General features: G+C 47.1%; 1 protein-coding gene across 4 annotated transcripts in view; it reads left to right on the forward strand.

The window, feature by feature from the left end:
* si:ch211-236d3.4 (actin-associated protein FAM107A) overlaps positions 1-13,176 on the forward strand; it is a 36,078-nt gene that overhangs the window by 7,716 nt on the left and 15,186 nt on the right. For 2 of the 4 annotated variants that reach the window (XM_018734164.2, XM_018734163.2), the window contains one exon: positions 10,031-10,085. In XM_018734164.2, the coding sequence (XP_018589680.1) occupies positions 10,031-10,085 (55 nt within the window). Of the gene's footprint in view, positions 1-9,354; positions 9,380-10,030; positions 10,086-11,776; positions 11,990-13,176 lie in introns of those variants that run through there. The other 2 variants (XM_018734166.2, XM_018734165.2) reach the window with 2 other exon arrangements.

A 13,176-nucleotide genomic window follows, 5' to 3' on the forward strand; every position in this document is an offset into this window, starting at 1 on the left:
GGCAATCTAGACTGAACGGTTCAACTGGAACAGACTGGAACCCATGCCAAAAAGCACATTCCAAGACGTTGGGGCACCAGTACTACCTGCTGTGGCTCCATTCCATCCTTTGTACAGTGAATAGCTGACAAAACATAACAATTTTCATAGACATTGTTAAGAACCGGAGTGCGTGGAAGAACAAAGCAAAACAAAAGGCAAGAACTTGCAGCAACAGCATTTTGGAAGTTTGCAGACACTCTGTGTGTGTGTGAGTGTCTGCATGCCTTCGCTGTAGTAAATACTTGAAACTTATGTAAACCTTAATCTTCTGACCTAACAGGATTACCCCAGCAAGCTAAGAGCACAGCTCCCCAAAAAAGCAGCATGGTTAAGGAATGTACCTCGGGGCAACGGGCACTCAGCCAGCTCAAGGACTTTGCGGAATGCAACGTACGTTTCTATAGCTGGCCGTGAAAAGGTCGTGGAATATCGTGATCGGAGCCGGAGTCCTTCAGGTTCTTCAGCGCATGACTCTCTTATGGTTCCTTTTCCTCAGATTTTCGTAAAATAATCCAGATTATTCTGTGAATGATGATTGATGCAGCTAAGTGTGCGTTCTTAAGGATGAAAGGTTGTCATGGCAACATGATACAAAACACAAGATATTTTATCTTTGCAGTTAATCACAGAAAACGTGAAATTTTCCCTGCGGGTACATTTTGCCCCATTGTTCTCCAAGGTGATATTTGTACACTGTGTGTGTCACAAACACGCAAAGATGTGCACTGGCGATGGACTCAGGTGCAGAGTTTATTCACAGGGCTTGGGTGCAATAAGAGATACGAAGGACCACGACACTGAGGTGAATGGACGCAATGAGATAAAGATACTAAAGACAGGAGGTGACAAGAGCAAAGCCTTGGATGTGGACTTGAACCAGGAGCAGGACAGGGACGAGCACCTGGAACAGGATCTTTGGGTTCCTGAAAAACAAGCACCAGTAGCGAGAACCCACAAAGTGAGCTTTGACTGTGTCTTTTGACCCTTCCCCAAGATGGCTAATGCAGAACAGGTTTGTTAGGAGGCATTTCCTCGGTGGTGGAGGTCGGAACCTGTTGTGTCAGGCTGTCGGGTGCTGCGACACAAAGCGTCTTACAATGATTTAACTGTTTATTCGCCCGGGGAATTTTTACTGTATCAATTCAGGGTCTGTACCTTGATCAAGTTGCTGCTGCAGGAGAAGGGATCTGTACCCATGTCCATTTGATTGAATGAAAACAGCTATAGCTGGCATCCTACCTGCTGGCCCTAAAAATGGGGCGGTGCCATAGCACAGCAAGTAGCGCTGCTGTCTCACAGCACCTGGGTGGGGCGAGAGGACATGGGTTTGATCCCCGCTCTGTGTGCGTGGAGTTTGCATGTTCTCCCCGTGTCTATGTGGGTTTCTTCTGGGTGCTCTGGTTTCCTCCCACAGTCCAAAAACATGCTGTTCGGGTTCCCCCATAGTGTGTGAGTGACAAACAGAGTGTGTTCCACTGATGTACAGATGAATGACCCAGTGTAAGCAGTGTATCTAGTAGTGTAAGTCACCATGGTGAATAAGGTATGTGGGCTCATAACATGACATAGAGTTTATTGGAAGTCGCTTTGGAGAAAAGTGTCTGATAAATAAATAAATGCAAAAAAAAAGAATTGTAGCACTGTTGGGTCCTCCCGCCTGTACTAACATTGGACATGATGGGAGGCAATTAGTGCGGTGGTGAGGAATACCGCTTCGGTCCGTAGAACTCGAGTCGAATGAAGTTGCCAACGGGACAGTGACCATGTGCTTGGAGCCAAAACACTGCAGTAAAAGTGCATTTTACTTTGAGAATCCAATTTTGCTGATCAATGGCCCCTGAGAATGTAACCTGCACCTTAAAGCACAGAACACGAACTGGGAAGAAGGCAAAACTAAAATCACTCAACTAAATGTGGCAGGTCAGCAATAAGTCCTTGCCCGGTGGAGAGTTGGGTTTCTAAGAGGAGCTTTGCATTTTCTGGGGTCACGGCCTCTTCTGTGTGCCCCCATGTTGATCCACTGTTGATGTTTTATCAAATCTTGCAGCAAACACTGAATAAAAGCTTGAATACATGATTTACATTTATATTTGAGATTTAAACTCTGGCTTTTTGGATCCGTTCATAATTATGACCCCCTTGTTCACTCCAGGGTCATGGTGGTCCAGAGCCTCTCCCAAGTGATGAAAGTGGTAAAGGCGACTTTGGAATTATGAACAAATGGATTCACAAACAAATTTCAAATCCCTTTTGTCTTCATAAAATGAGAAGCAGGGTTACGTTTTCATCAGGGGCCTATAAAGTCAAATTGTGCTGCTCCCTGTAACTGCAGAATTATATACCATGCAATTAATAATTGTATTTATTAGTTCAGTCATTGTCAGTAATCTCTTGTCCAGCTCAGGGTCGCGGTGTTCCAGAGTCCATCCTGCAAGCACAGGAAGTGAATGAGGGTACAGTGTGGACAGGACAGCAGTCCATCGCAGCGCAATGACACACACTCATACACACTGACTGGTCCACCTCAAACTCCTGAGTTTGCACTGCTGGAGGAAACTCGCGCAAACACAGAGAGAACATGCAAACTCCACGCACGCTGAGCTGTATTCAAACCTGTGTCTAGACCTCCAGCGCAGGAGTCGCGATCCTCGACGTACACCAAAGTGATGAAACACATCGCAAGCGTTGGGAATCGATGCGTTTATGTGATCAAACTACATCTCAGTCATGTATGAGTTCCTATTATTTTGTCAATGGGCCCTTCCTCGGTACCGTTCTGACAGACCTGCCAGCTCCATCTCTGCTGAGCCAGCGAGACGAGGCAGGTGTACAGGCCGCCGACAGGCCACGGACACGGCGCAGACGCCCGGCTGGGAACGGGCCCGGTCCCTCCGACAGCCTCCGAACACAGCTGCCGAAAACACCTGACACCCGAGAACACCTAACACCTGTCCAGCTCCGACGCCGACGCCACCCCTGCTCCGGGGCCGCCCGAGCAGATGGTGTTTGTTTTTGCCGCGCACGGCGATACGTCCTCATCAAAATTCCTAGCGTTCCACCGGTCCGCGGATCAGAGGCTCCACGGACGTCGGCGCCCAACAATCGGCATGGCAACACTGGATTCCCATTGTCGGCCGTCGCCGGAGTAACATTCGGCAGCTGCGGGCCGGAGCGGAATGCGCCCACGCGAGGACCTCGCTGCGCCGGGATGAGCCGAGACCGAATCCGCCCCCCATCCCCCCGTTTCTGGTCGCCACTTCGTGACAAAATGCTTACTGTAGCTACCGCTGAGTCTCGCCTCCGTCTGGTCCCATTAAAGTGCAGCTGTCAGACACCTCTGTGAATAAATAAATGAGCCCCAACTGTCCTCCACAGTGCAGATGTGCTCCTTTTCCAAAACTTCTACCTGTACATACTGTATATGCAGCTGTGCTGCACGCCCCCCCCTCCACCACACACACACACACACACACACACACTCTGGCATCTACCTTCTCCATTCCCCAGGAGAGGAGTTATTGTGCTTATGAGAAAGTGCTGCGAATTGCTGCAGTAAATGTCCACATCGGCGTACGACTCCAAAGTGTTGTGCTGGTGGGCGTCTTCCTAACAAATAAATGATGTACAAATGTGATGTTCTCCATGACAAGTGATCTCCGCATTGGCAGCGGATGGAACTGTTTGTGGCTTTTCTCTACAATTTCATTATTGCTCGTTATTGCTCCAGTCACCTTGATGAAAACTGAACATTTTTCTGGAAACCAGTACATTTTCGCACGTGCATTTAAATGCAAATTGTTAATTGCAAACAAACAGTGAGTAAACAGACAGCAGGAACTGCGGAGGTTGTCGTTGCTGTTTTGGGCTGAAATCCAGACAGACAGGACCCCGTAGCAGCAGCGGTGGTACCTGTGAGCAAAGGGCCAACCCTGAATTACTCCAGTAAAAACATCCCTCCTGTACAAATGGGTAGATCACTGAAAGTAGTATAACATTCGTAGTATTCTGGATCATACGTTGAAATAATGAGATATGTAAATGATTGTTAATTTTATTTAAATTAGCACTATGTATTGCTTGTTGCTAGATAACGCAAAAAAGTTTAATAATCCAGGATTTCTTGGAGAATTTTTAAAAGAATAGTCGATGTAGTGTTCAGAGTCGTGGAATATGAGTCTGAAGGTTTTTGGTGTGAATCCCCCTCCTGCTGCAGTGCCCTTAAGTGAGGCAGTAATTCTGAGTTGACTCAAGAGGAATATCCTTGGGCATAAATGCAGGAAAAAATGTTGATCTGACTCAGGTAGTTGTTTCGGACAGAAGGATAAAAAATAATATTAACAGTTAAGGACACACAGTTCTGGGATGGGTGTTACTATGGAGTCAGTTTCAGTGAAAAAAGTAATGATGAACAAAAAATGTAATGATTCATAAATTAAGAAAATTAATGTAAATTAACTAATAAAAACTTTTTCCTCTCTGATGCAACACGCCGCTGCCACCACTAGATGACGCTGTTTTGCAACGTTTGTAGTTTCAACCCGGTCGCATAACAAAACAATATACATTTTTGTAGTACAGACACATTTATTAAATTTCTATAAGAATTCAGTGTTTTCACCGATGCCTATCACTTGCAGCTTTCAGAAAAATTAATTCAATGTCAATATCTTTTCGTCAAGCATACAAACTGCATTTCCAGTCAAAATGTGCTTAATCCCATATTTACAGAGCAAAGGTCAGTCCTAGTTAATAATAACCTAGTGAAAGTATTATCAGTATTTGAGTTGAGCTGAAGAAACAAAATTTGAACCTAAAATATTAAATCCTTCATTTTATTATTCTAACTGTCATCAGGAGTACACTTGTGTGCTTTTTAAATGTAAGAGCCCAAAGACTTGAAAAACACGGGCTTCCTCTGAGAATCCAGTGTAAACATTTTGTGAACATATTGATCTGCAATATGTCATATGTCAGTGAGCGGCTTACTCTACACACTTGAACAGTGTGCTTGTACAATCCGGCATCATAGCCAAAGTAGGACACTGACTGGCAGGACCGACTTTGGGCCAGTTCAGCCTATTGGACCCAATGGTGCACCACAGCGAGCGGGGACCCCTCACTCGGGTCTCTGCCTCCAGCCTTGAAAAATAAGGAACGCCCTTCGGAAGACACTGGGGGTGGGGATGGGGGTGGAGAGCACTGCGGAAAGGAGCTTTTCCAAATTAATGTTGATCAAATCTTAACTAAGGTCAAACATTCTCCAAGCTGGACTTGCAGTGTTATCCACAGAATGTGATGAAGCAAAAAAAAAGTTAAAATCGGATCGAATTTTGACAGTGCGTGCAGAAGAGAAAACAGGAAAAATTTTCTTTTCAACACGCTTTATGTCAAAATACAGGATAATAAATGTTCATATTGTTTTTTTTTTTTTTAATAACACATAATAGCAATATACGTAGAGTGGTCCAGACTGGGTCCCGCAAGTGCTGAGGGTGACCATGCTTACTGCCTTACTGCGCTGTACCGTGACAAGATGCCAAAGAAGAAAAGCAGCATTTTGCTGCGGTGCAAAGAGCAACGACAGCAGATGGCGGATTTAGAAATGACCGCAGGGCCTCGTTTCGCGGAGGGTTGGAAACGCAGGGAGAGCCGCACTTGAAGCCGTGTGTAAAACATCGCTCCCACAGCCGCCGCATCCCGTTTGACGGGTGCGGGCAGCTGCTTGTGTGTAAAAGCGTAAAAGCGCACGTGGCAGGTGGCCGCAGGGCTGAGCCGGAAGATCAAGAGGCTAAAGAGAAGGGCGGAGCGGAGACGCGGCCGTGCCGTCGGTCCGAAGGCAGGCGGACCGGGTCAAGAGCAGTCCAACGAATGCCCCGCCACATTCCCGGGGAGCCTTCGTTGCTTTTCTGCCCTTTCATCTCAGCACGCCGTCCCACCATTAAAGTTCCACAGGGGTCACCCCGCTGGTCGGCCACATTTTATCAAAGCGGCACGTCGGCCGTAGCTTGCGGCGATGAGGAACAGAACGCTAATTTCTGCAGAACCAATGGGGCTCAAATAAGTCTGAAATGCTGTCACAGTGTTGCGTAATGATTTTCTTGTAAAAAACAGGTAAAAACCTTAGAGAAAGACAGCTGGCTGCACTGTGTGTCACTGAATTTATTCATGTGTGGAAAACAAACCCACTAACCCTTAGAGGCGAAGCCCATGATCACTGTTTCACTTGGGCTGCCTTTTTCACCCACAAAGTTTCAGAGCTCCAAGTGAAAGTTGCATTGCTAAGATCACATTAATCATCTGAAACACTTCATCATCATTTTCTGTCTAGTTTGTCATGAGTTTCATCTAAATCTTCCCATTTTATAGACAACCGCGACACAAAATGGCCGACAGGAAGTGAGTTATTGTCCCTGTCAAATGGTCTTATATCAAAAGGCATGACATTAATAACTACAAAAACAGTGATGGACAGATACCTTAAAGAAAGTGGTTCAGTTATGAAGTTTTTAAAGAGGCAAATATTGGGCAGTGAAGTGCACTCTGTATTACCTTCCAAACATACAGTAGCCTATGTGTGTCTGACATAATTCTGCGTGTAACACGTAAGTCAGGTGTCAGCAGACCTCCTAAGCACAAAGCAGGTATTAATGATGCTAAAGCGCTTCGAGAAAGAAAAAATTAGCAATCACTTTGTCGGGTGTGCGGGTGATTTGCATATCTGCACCGCCCCGCGTGGCGCGGGCTAATTGTTTACGGCCTGGGAAACCCGAGCGCCACAGGTGAAACCGGAGCGCCGGATCGGGGTCGACGTCTATAAAAAACCTTTTTGTTCACAACTTATTAGGGGTGTAACATCACCGCGGCCACACTGGACTCGGGACTAGCTGCATGGCAGGGTTAATAAAATATGATGGAAATCTTCAGGGTTCAGATTGGAAAGGTCAGATGACCACCAGCGGTAACTGGATATGGACCAGGAGGCGGGGTGTTGACTGCTGGCATTTGGTTCGCCTTCAACGATAATATAGCGTGTACCAGTAGGTCATAAAGTCACTGTCCAGGGCTCTGAGCCAGCAGACGGATTCAGCCTCCTCTGTGTGAGGCTGTCAGTGGAGATCAGAACACGTATCCAGTTCTGACACGAACATCTGGTTCTGCACATTTGGAGGTGTTCGACTACAAACCAGCGGGTGGGGTAGTGGTTGGAACTGCCGTGTTACCCACGAAGGACCCAGGTTTCTATCCCACTTCTGCTATGAGACCCTTGATCAAGGAACTTACCCTCAACTGATAAAGGAAAAATTGCCCTGCTCTAAAAATTACTCTAAGTCACTCCTGAAAGAAAGATCAGCTTCACGAATAAATAACAAGCAAACATTTAACTGTTAGGCTTCATCATTTCACCAGTAGGATTTAGGGGTATGCAAATGAATGGCAGTGTCTCCACAGCACTTAACGGACAATTAACAACTAAGAAACACACAGGCATTATATAATTCTCGAGACACTTTTCTCCAAACCAATGTGTTTAACATACAGCAAGGTATGTTATTTACAATTATTTACCCATTTATACAGCTGGGCCATTTTTACCGTATCAGTTCATTTTAGGTACCTCGATTGAGATACATACATTCATACATAGATGCATTCACTGACTGACTGGTGGAAGGATGGATTAAAAACATTATTGATACTGAAGAAATCTAACAAAGTGATGACTGGACATTGCAATAACACGGGAAAAAATAAATGTTAGACATTTTACATCAAAGGTAACGCAACAGGAGTTCGGATTCAAACCCGATTTACATTTATTCACTTAGCAGACACTTTTCTCCAAAGCGACTTCCAGTGAACTCTATGTAGTGTTACTATCAGCCCACACACCTTATTCACCGCGGTGACTTACACTGCTTGATACACCACTTACACTGGGTCAATCATCCATACATCAGTAGAACACACTCTCTTTGTCACTCACACACTGAACAGCATGTCTTTGGAGTGTGGGAAGAAACCAGAGCACCCGGAGGAAACCCACGCAGTGTGTGTTCCTCAGGTAGTTAGTCCTATGGTCTGGGAGGCAGGTACCAGGTAGTAGCACTGGCTGCAGAGCTACTTTAATAGGTGGAAGGACTCTTATTGCACCTAAGCTCCTTTAAAACTCGACTCCTTCGTTATTAAAGCAGGCTTTCCTGCTTAGACCCTCTTAGCAAGCCTTTGTTGATCATAAAGCAGCTCGGAGTGATTCTGTTTCAGCTCTGGGCAACGCTTCACAATAGCCCTCCACAGACGCCGCACTCGTAGGCGCATGAGATTATGCTATAGTAGGCACAGATTTCTGCGCTGTTTATTTTTGTTACATAAATCATAAAAAAAAACATGCGCATCAGAAAATTACTGAAAAATGAAGGTGGCACAAATCTCTTCACAAATGTTCAAATTAATATTTTCGTTTTTCGTTTAGCAGATTTTCTCCAAAAGTAATGTACTACTTGAAGTAACCGAAAGTGAATTCCACTAACAGACAAAGAGCTTTCGATGCAGAAATGTGATTGGCTGGCACACATTACATGACTAGCCGCACATAAACAGAAATAAAGAGGTGATTGTGACAGATGATGTGGCGCAGTTTATGGAGCAGATAGGAGATCAGGAGAGAAGTGGCTCTGATCAAGATCTGTTCTTGAGTCCCTTCTTCAATATTGAAAGGGATTCAGCAGTGCTGAGGGGACATGTTTGTCTGGAGTGATGGAACCTCACCTGTCTGAGTAGCATGGACGTTCAAACTGTACTTGTGCATCATCTGGAGTTAAATAGGTGACCACTTCTCAACCACATTTTTTAAATCTGGTGCCTTGCAAGATGGTCCTACCAGAGAGACAATCTGTTCCATCGCGAGCTCACGAGATGCGCAACATTCGCCTCAAAGCCTCTAGGCGCTGTTTGGCCGTGTGCCTCCTCCCCCGGCAGCCCTCTTGATCAGCGAATCAGCGATGCTGGGAGAAGGTGTGGACAGTGAGGACCTTGTCACAGTCTCAAGGCTGAGTGGGCCTCTCCTAGCAACGGATCCTGTGGAGACAAAATGTCTTTTCAGAAACTCTCAAAGACATGCCAAAGGCCCTTTTTGAATCCATCCTGCAGAGGGCCTGGATCATGAGGGTCAGCAGTGGGGGGTGCGGCGGGGGGCAGAAAGAGGGGACAGTGGCACATGGGGAGTGTGGTGGCACAAACACACAATGTCCCCAGGCTGGTGCTCCAGGGACTGGCTGAAGGGACAGACAGGCAGTGATGTTATGGCAACGGATGGTGGCGTGATGGTGGCATGTTTCTGGTACATACGTAAATGCAGATGAAGCAGATTCACTTTTTTATTAGTTTCATATGTCATTTTTTATTAGCTTCGTAGATACAGTATATTTTTTTACCCACTTATGTACTTTTTACTATTTTCTCCTGTTACACTTTCATTCATTTTTCTATTCATACGTACGAACTTCTCTTTTTCTCTTTGGAGAACAGCATCTGCCAAATGACTAAACATAAATGTACATTCATTTCTTTTGATGTATCTTTAGTCCTTATTTTATGTGACTGCATATATAACCGACTCTACGCTACTGTGGAAAGTTCTAGAATCTTCAGGACAGAGCACTTTTCCTCTGTGCAATTTCCCACTGCTGCATGCGTGAGAGTGAAAGACCTTGATTTAGGGTGGTTTGACAACAAGAGAGGAAGGAATGTGGCACAGAGCAGTTATAACAGATGTAGGTCTGTATGTGGAAGAGAACCAGGCAGCTGCCTAACCCTAACCCTAACCCTCACCCTGACCCTAACCCTAAATAAACCATAACCCTAACATCTGAAGAGAAACTTTGCATAACTCCTCCAAAAGCTTCACCGCACCTCATCGCCGAGTCTCAGAGTAATGTGCAACAGGCAGATTCTAAGAGCGTTAATGTTTTACTTGTCTGTGTCCCTGCAGAGGTACAGCGTTGAGCGGCCATGTATGAAAAACGGAAATCACCTGAACGGCACAGGTGAGTTCGCTCATACATTTCTGCAGCCTGATCCAAGAGGCTCCCCACCGCCTCCCCCCCTCCTTTGGCACAGCCCCCAACCACAGGGCAACCAAGACATTTCTTCATATGGCCACATGCAGATGACACGGTGCATGAGTATCCGTGGAAATGAACGCCAGTGCAGACACAAATCTGTTAAGCACTAATATGCGGTAAAATGCAGAAAACATCAGCTTAAAAACCGCAATTTGTTTCATCCTGGATTTAGCGGAATTTGGAAACAGTCACGATCGTACGGTTCTGCCAAGCTCGGGGAAGACGCACCGCCAAAGCGTGACATTTGTGGGAGGGGTTTAATCCAAGGCTCAATGTGATTGGCTGCTGGACTCCATTGGTGGCTGTCAGTCGTTCCTACTGCACACTGAAGCATCATGTGGCTTATGTGAGTGTTACAGTTGCGTGAGCCATAATGGTTTGCCTCCAGATCCAAGTCTGTGGACCCTGCATGAAAATGACTTTGGCTACAGTCTGGATAAGCCATACTGTCACAAAGTCTCCATCACTATTCAGTACTTTCCGCTATTCCCAAAGTGAATCCCTGCTGGGGGCTGTTTTTTCTCCCAGTTCACGCTGGAATAAGGAACAATAAGTAGGTATTATTACTAACGCTTTCTAGCTGGTGCTTTCGTCCAAGGTGAATTAGCATCTTGTTTGGATGCTAATGGTTTGCATGCATGGGGGTGTGGTGGCGCAGCGGGTTTGACCGGGTCCTGCGTTCTGGGGTTCAAGTTCCGCTTGGGGTGCCTTGTGACGGACTGGCATCTAGTCCTGGGCGTCTCCCCTTCTCCTCCAGCCTTATGCCCTGTGCTGCTGGGTTAGGCTCCGGTTTGCCGCTACCCCACTCGAGACAAGCGGTTTCAGCCAATGTGTGTGTGTGTGTGTGGTTTCCCTACTAGGTTACATACAGTGGAAGTGCTACGATCAAGGCTATTACAGCAGGAGTGGGATTGGAACCCAGCTCATTTACGTGGAAGCTGTCAGTTCTAACTGCCACACTGACCACCTCCTCCTTGGCCACCACGTTTCTTTCAATGGGGGGCAGCTGGTGGTGTAGTAGTTAGCACTGTCATATTGTACTTGAGAGAGTTGGGTTCGAGTCCCACCACCTGCTGTAGCAGAAGGTACTTCACCCTCAGCCGATACAGTGAAAGTTTAAAAGCTGTACAGACGGGTCAGTAACTGTAAGCAGTTAGCATGTAAACTTTACATTGTAATGCACTTTGAAAAAATGGTCAGATAAACACAACAGTAATAAAAAGGTTCCTGGAGTTTAAACTTTCTCCAGTCGTTTTGGACGTATTAGAACCTTTGCACCCATTGTACTTTTTTAATTTTCAAATGCAACGTTAAACTAGAAAATCTTCTTTAGAGTGGGAAAGTGACCAACGGCCGACAAACAAGGTCGAGAGTTTCATGTCAGCTAAGACACGGCCATAAGGAGGGCGTAACGAGATTGCGCGTCGCGTTCACCGCGGTATTAAGGGCTCAGATGTGCGCACTGCCCGCTGCCCAAGTGTCCGCAGGACTTATGGTTAACGTGAGCATTTGGCGAGGGAGCTTAGTGCGCACGGCTAATCCAGCCAGCCGCAGGTCCCAGCTCAAAGCGGGGTGGGGGGAGGGGGAGGGGCTGGGGGCGGGGTCGGGGAAATGCCTCGGTCACATGACTGTTTGCTCTGGACCTCGGGACGCAGTCACGCTTAAAGGAGCGCTGCAGCCCAGAGGCCCTGCAGCCAGGAGTAGCGTGGACTTCCTGCCTGGGGCCGGGCTGGACGCCGGGAAGGGACACATGGCACACAGGCTCACGCAGCGTGTCCTCCCGGTCGGGGAGCCACAGCGGCACCGGGATGGCCTGGTCAAATCAGGTAGGAGGTGGGACGGTACCCTTGTGTGGGACGCAGCCAGGTGCTTGTGGAGACTCTTAGGAGAGGAGGGCTTGTGTTCTCTTTCGTTCTCTGTTACGCCACTGCAGGGCTTCATATTTCCAGAATGATTCTCCTGTTTAGCATACATCTGCCCTGGAAAGGTCTCACAGTGGGCATTAGTTTAGGCTGGCATCATGGAACCCCAGCGGTGCCGGAGCTGCATCTGAGCTGCATCTGAGCTGCATCTGTGCCTTCCTCTGAACTGGCCGTTCATTGTGCAGGCATATTTTCCCAACACGAATATAATATGATTACTCGGAATACAATTATAAAAGGGCGGCTGCTGAAATGTCATCATGTCGTTGAACAACAAGAACCTGGACGTTTGTTTGCATTGGTGCCGTGTGGATTCCGGGGAAATGTGGTAAATCTGAGGCGGGGGGTTCCGCCCGGTTCCCCGGGGATCCGCCGTCCGACTGCCAGGGGCTCATGGTCTGTAGCCTGGTGTTTGGAGAGAAAGTACACCGGCCGGGCGGGGTGGGAACACAGGAACACCCGTGGTCTTGGCCTCGCCTGTCACCTGGCAGGTACGCCGGCAGGATGTGGGAGGAGCCTCCATGTGAGACGCCAACATTTTTGTCCCTCTCCGGCATGTAAGTTCTGTAAGGTTCGGGCCGCTCCTGCCTGCCCTCTCCTCGGGAATGTCATATGTATGTGGGTGAAGGTGCATGGTGAAGCTGGCTCACAGTGAGCCCCCCCCACCCTCCCCATGCGCTGCACCTGTAAATGTTACCTGTGAAAGGAAGGAGGAATTTAGTGAGACTGCATGTGTTTGTCCAGCAAATGGGAGTTGCTGTGGGACATTTCGTTGGTGGATCAGCTGGGCCGCAGCCGCTCTTGTGCTCTGGCCTGTATTTGAACTGATTTTTTTTTCTAATTCATTTATTAAAGGATCAGAGGATGCAAGCTCAGTCACTATACCTGTTCAGACAAAGCGGCTGCGCTCTCCGTCTACTGTATTTGCCTTGCTTTTAAAACGTGAGTGAGAACAAAACTTTTTCAAGCTTAATTCATCCTTAAATGAATTAATGAACCCTAGAGAGGCGGACAGTAATCACTTCCATCACTTTCCTCCGGCTGAAAGTTTTCTTCCATTTTTCCACGTGTCTTCAGCAGTTTCAGAGCTT

This window comes from Scleropages formosus, chromosome 22 (genome assembly GCF_900964775.1).
Source record: "Scleropages formosus chromosome 22, fSclFor1.1, whole genome shotgun sequence".
In the NCBI taxonomy this organism is placed as follows: Eukaryota; Metazoa; Chordata; class Actinopteri; order Osteoglossiformes; family Osteoglossidae; genus Scleropages; species Scleropages formosus.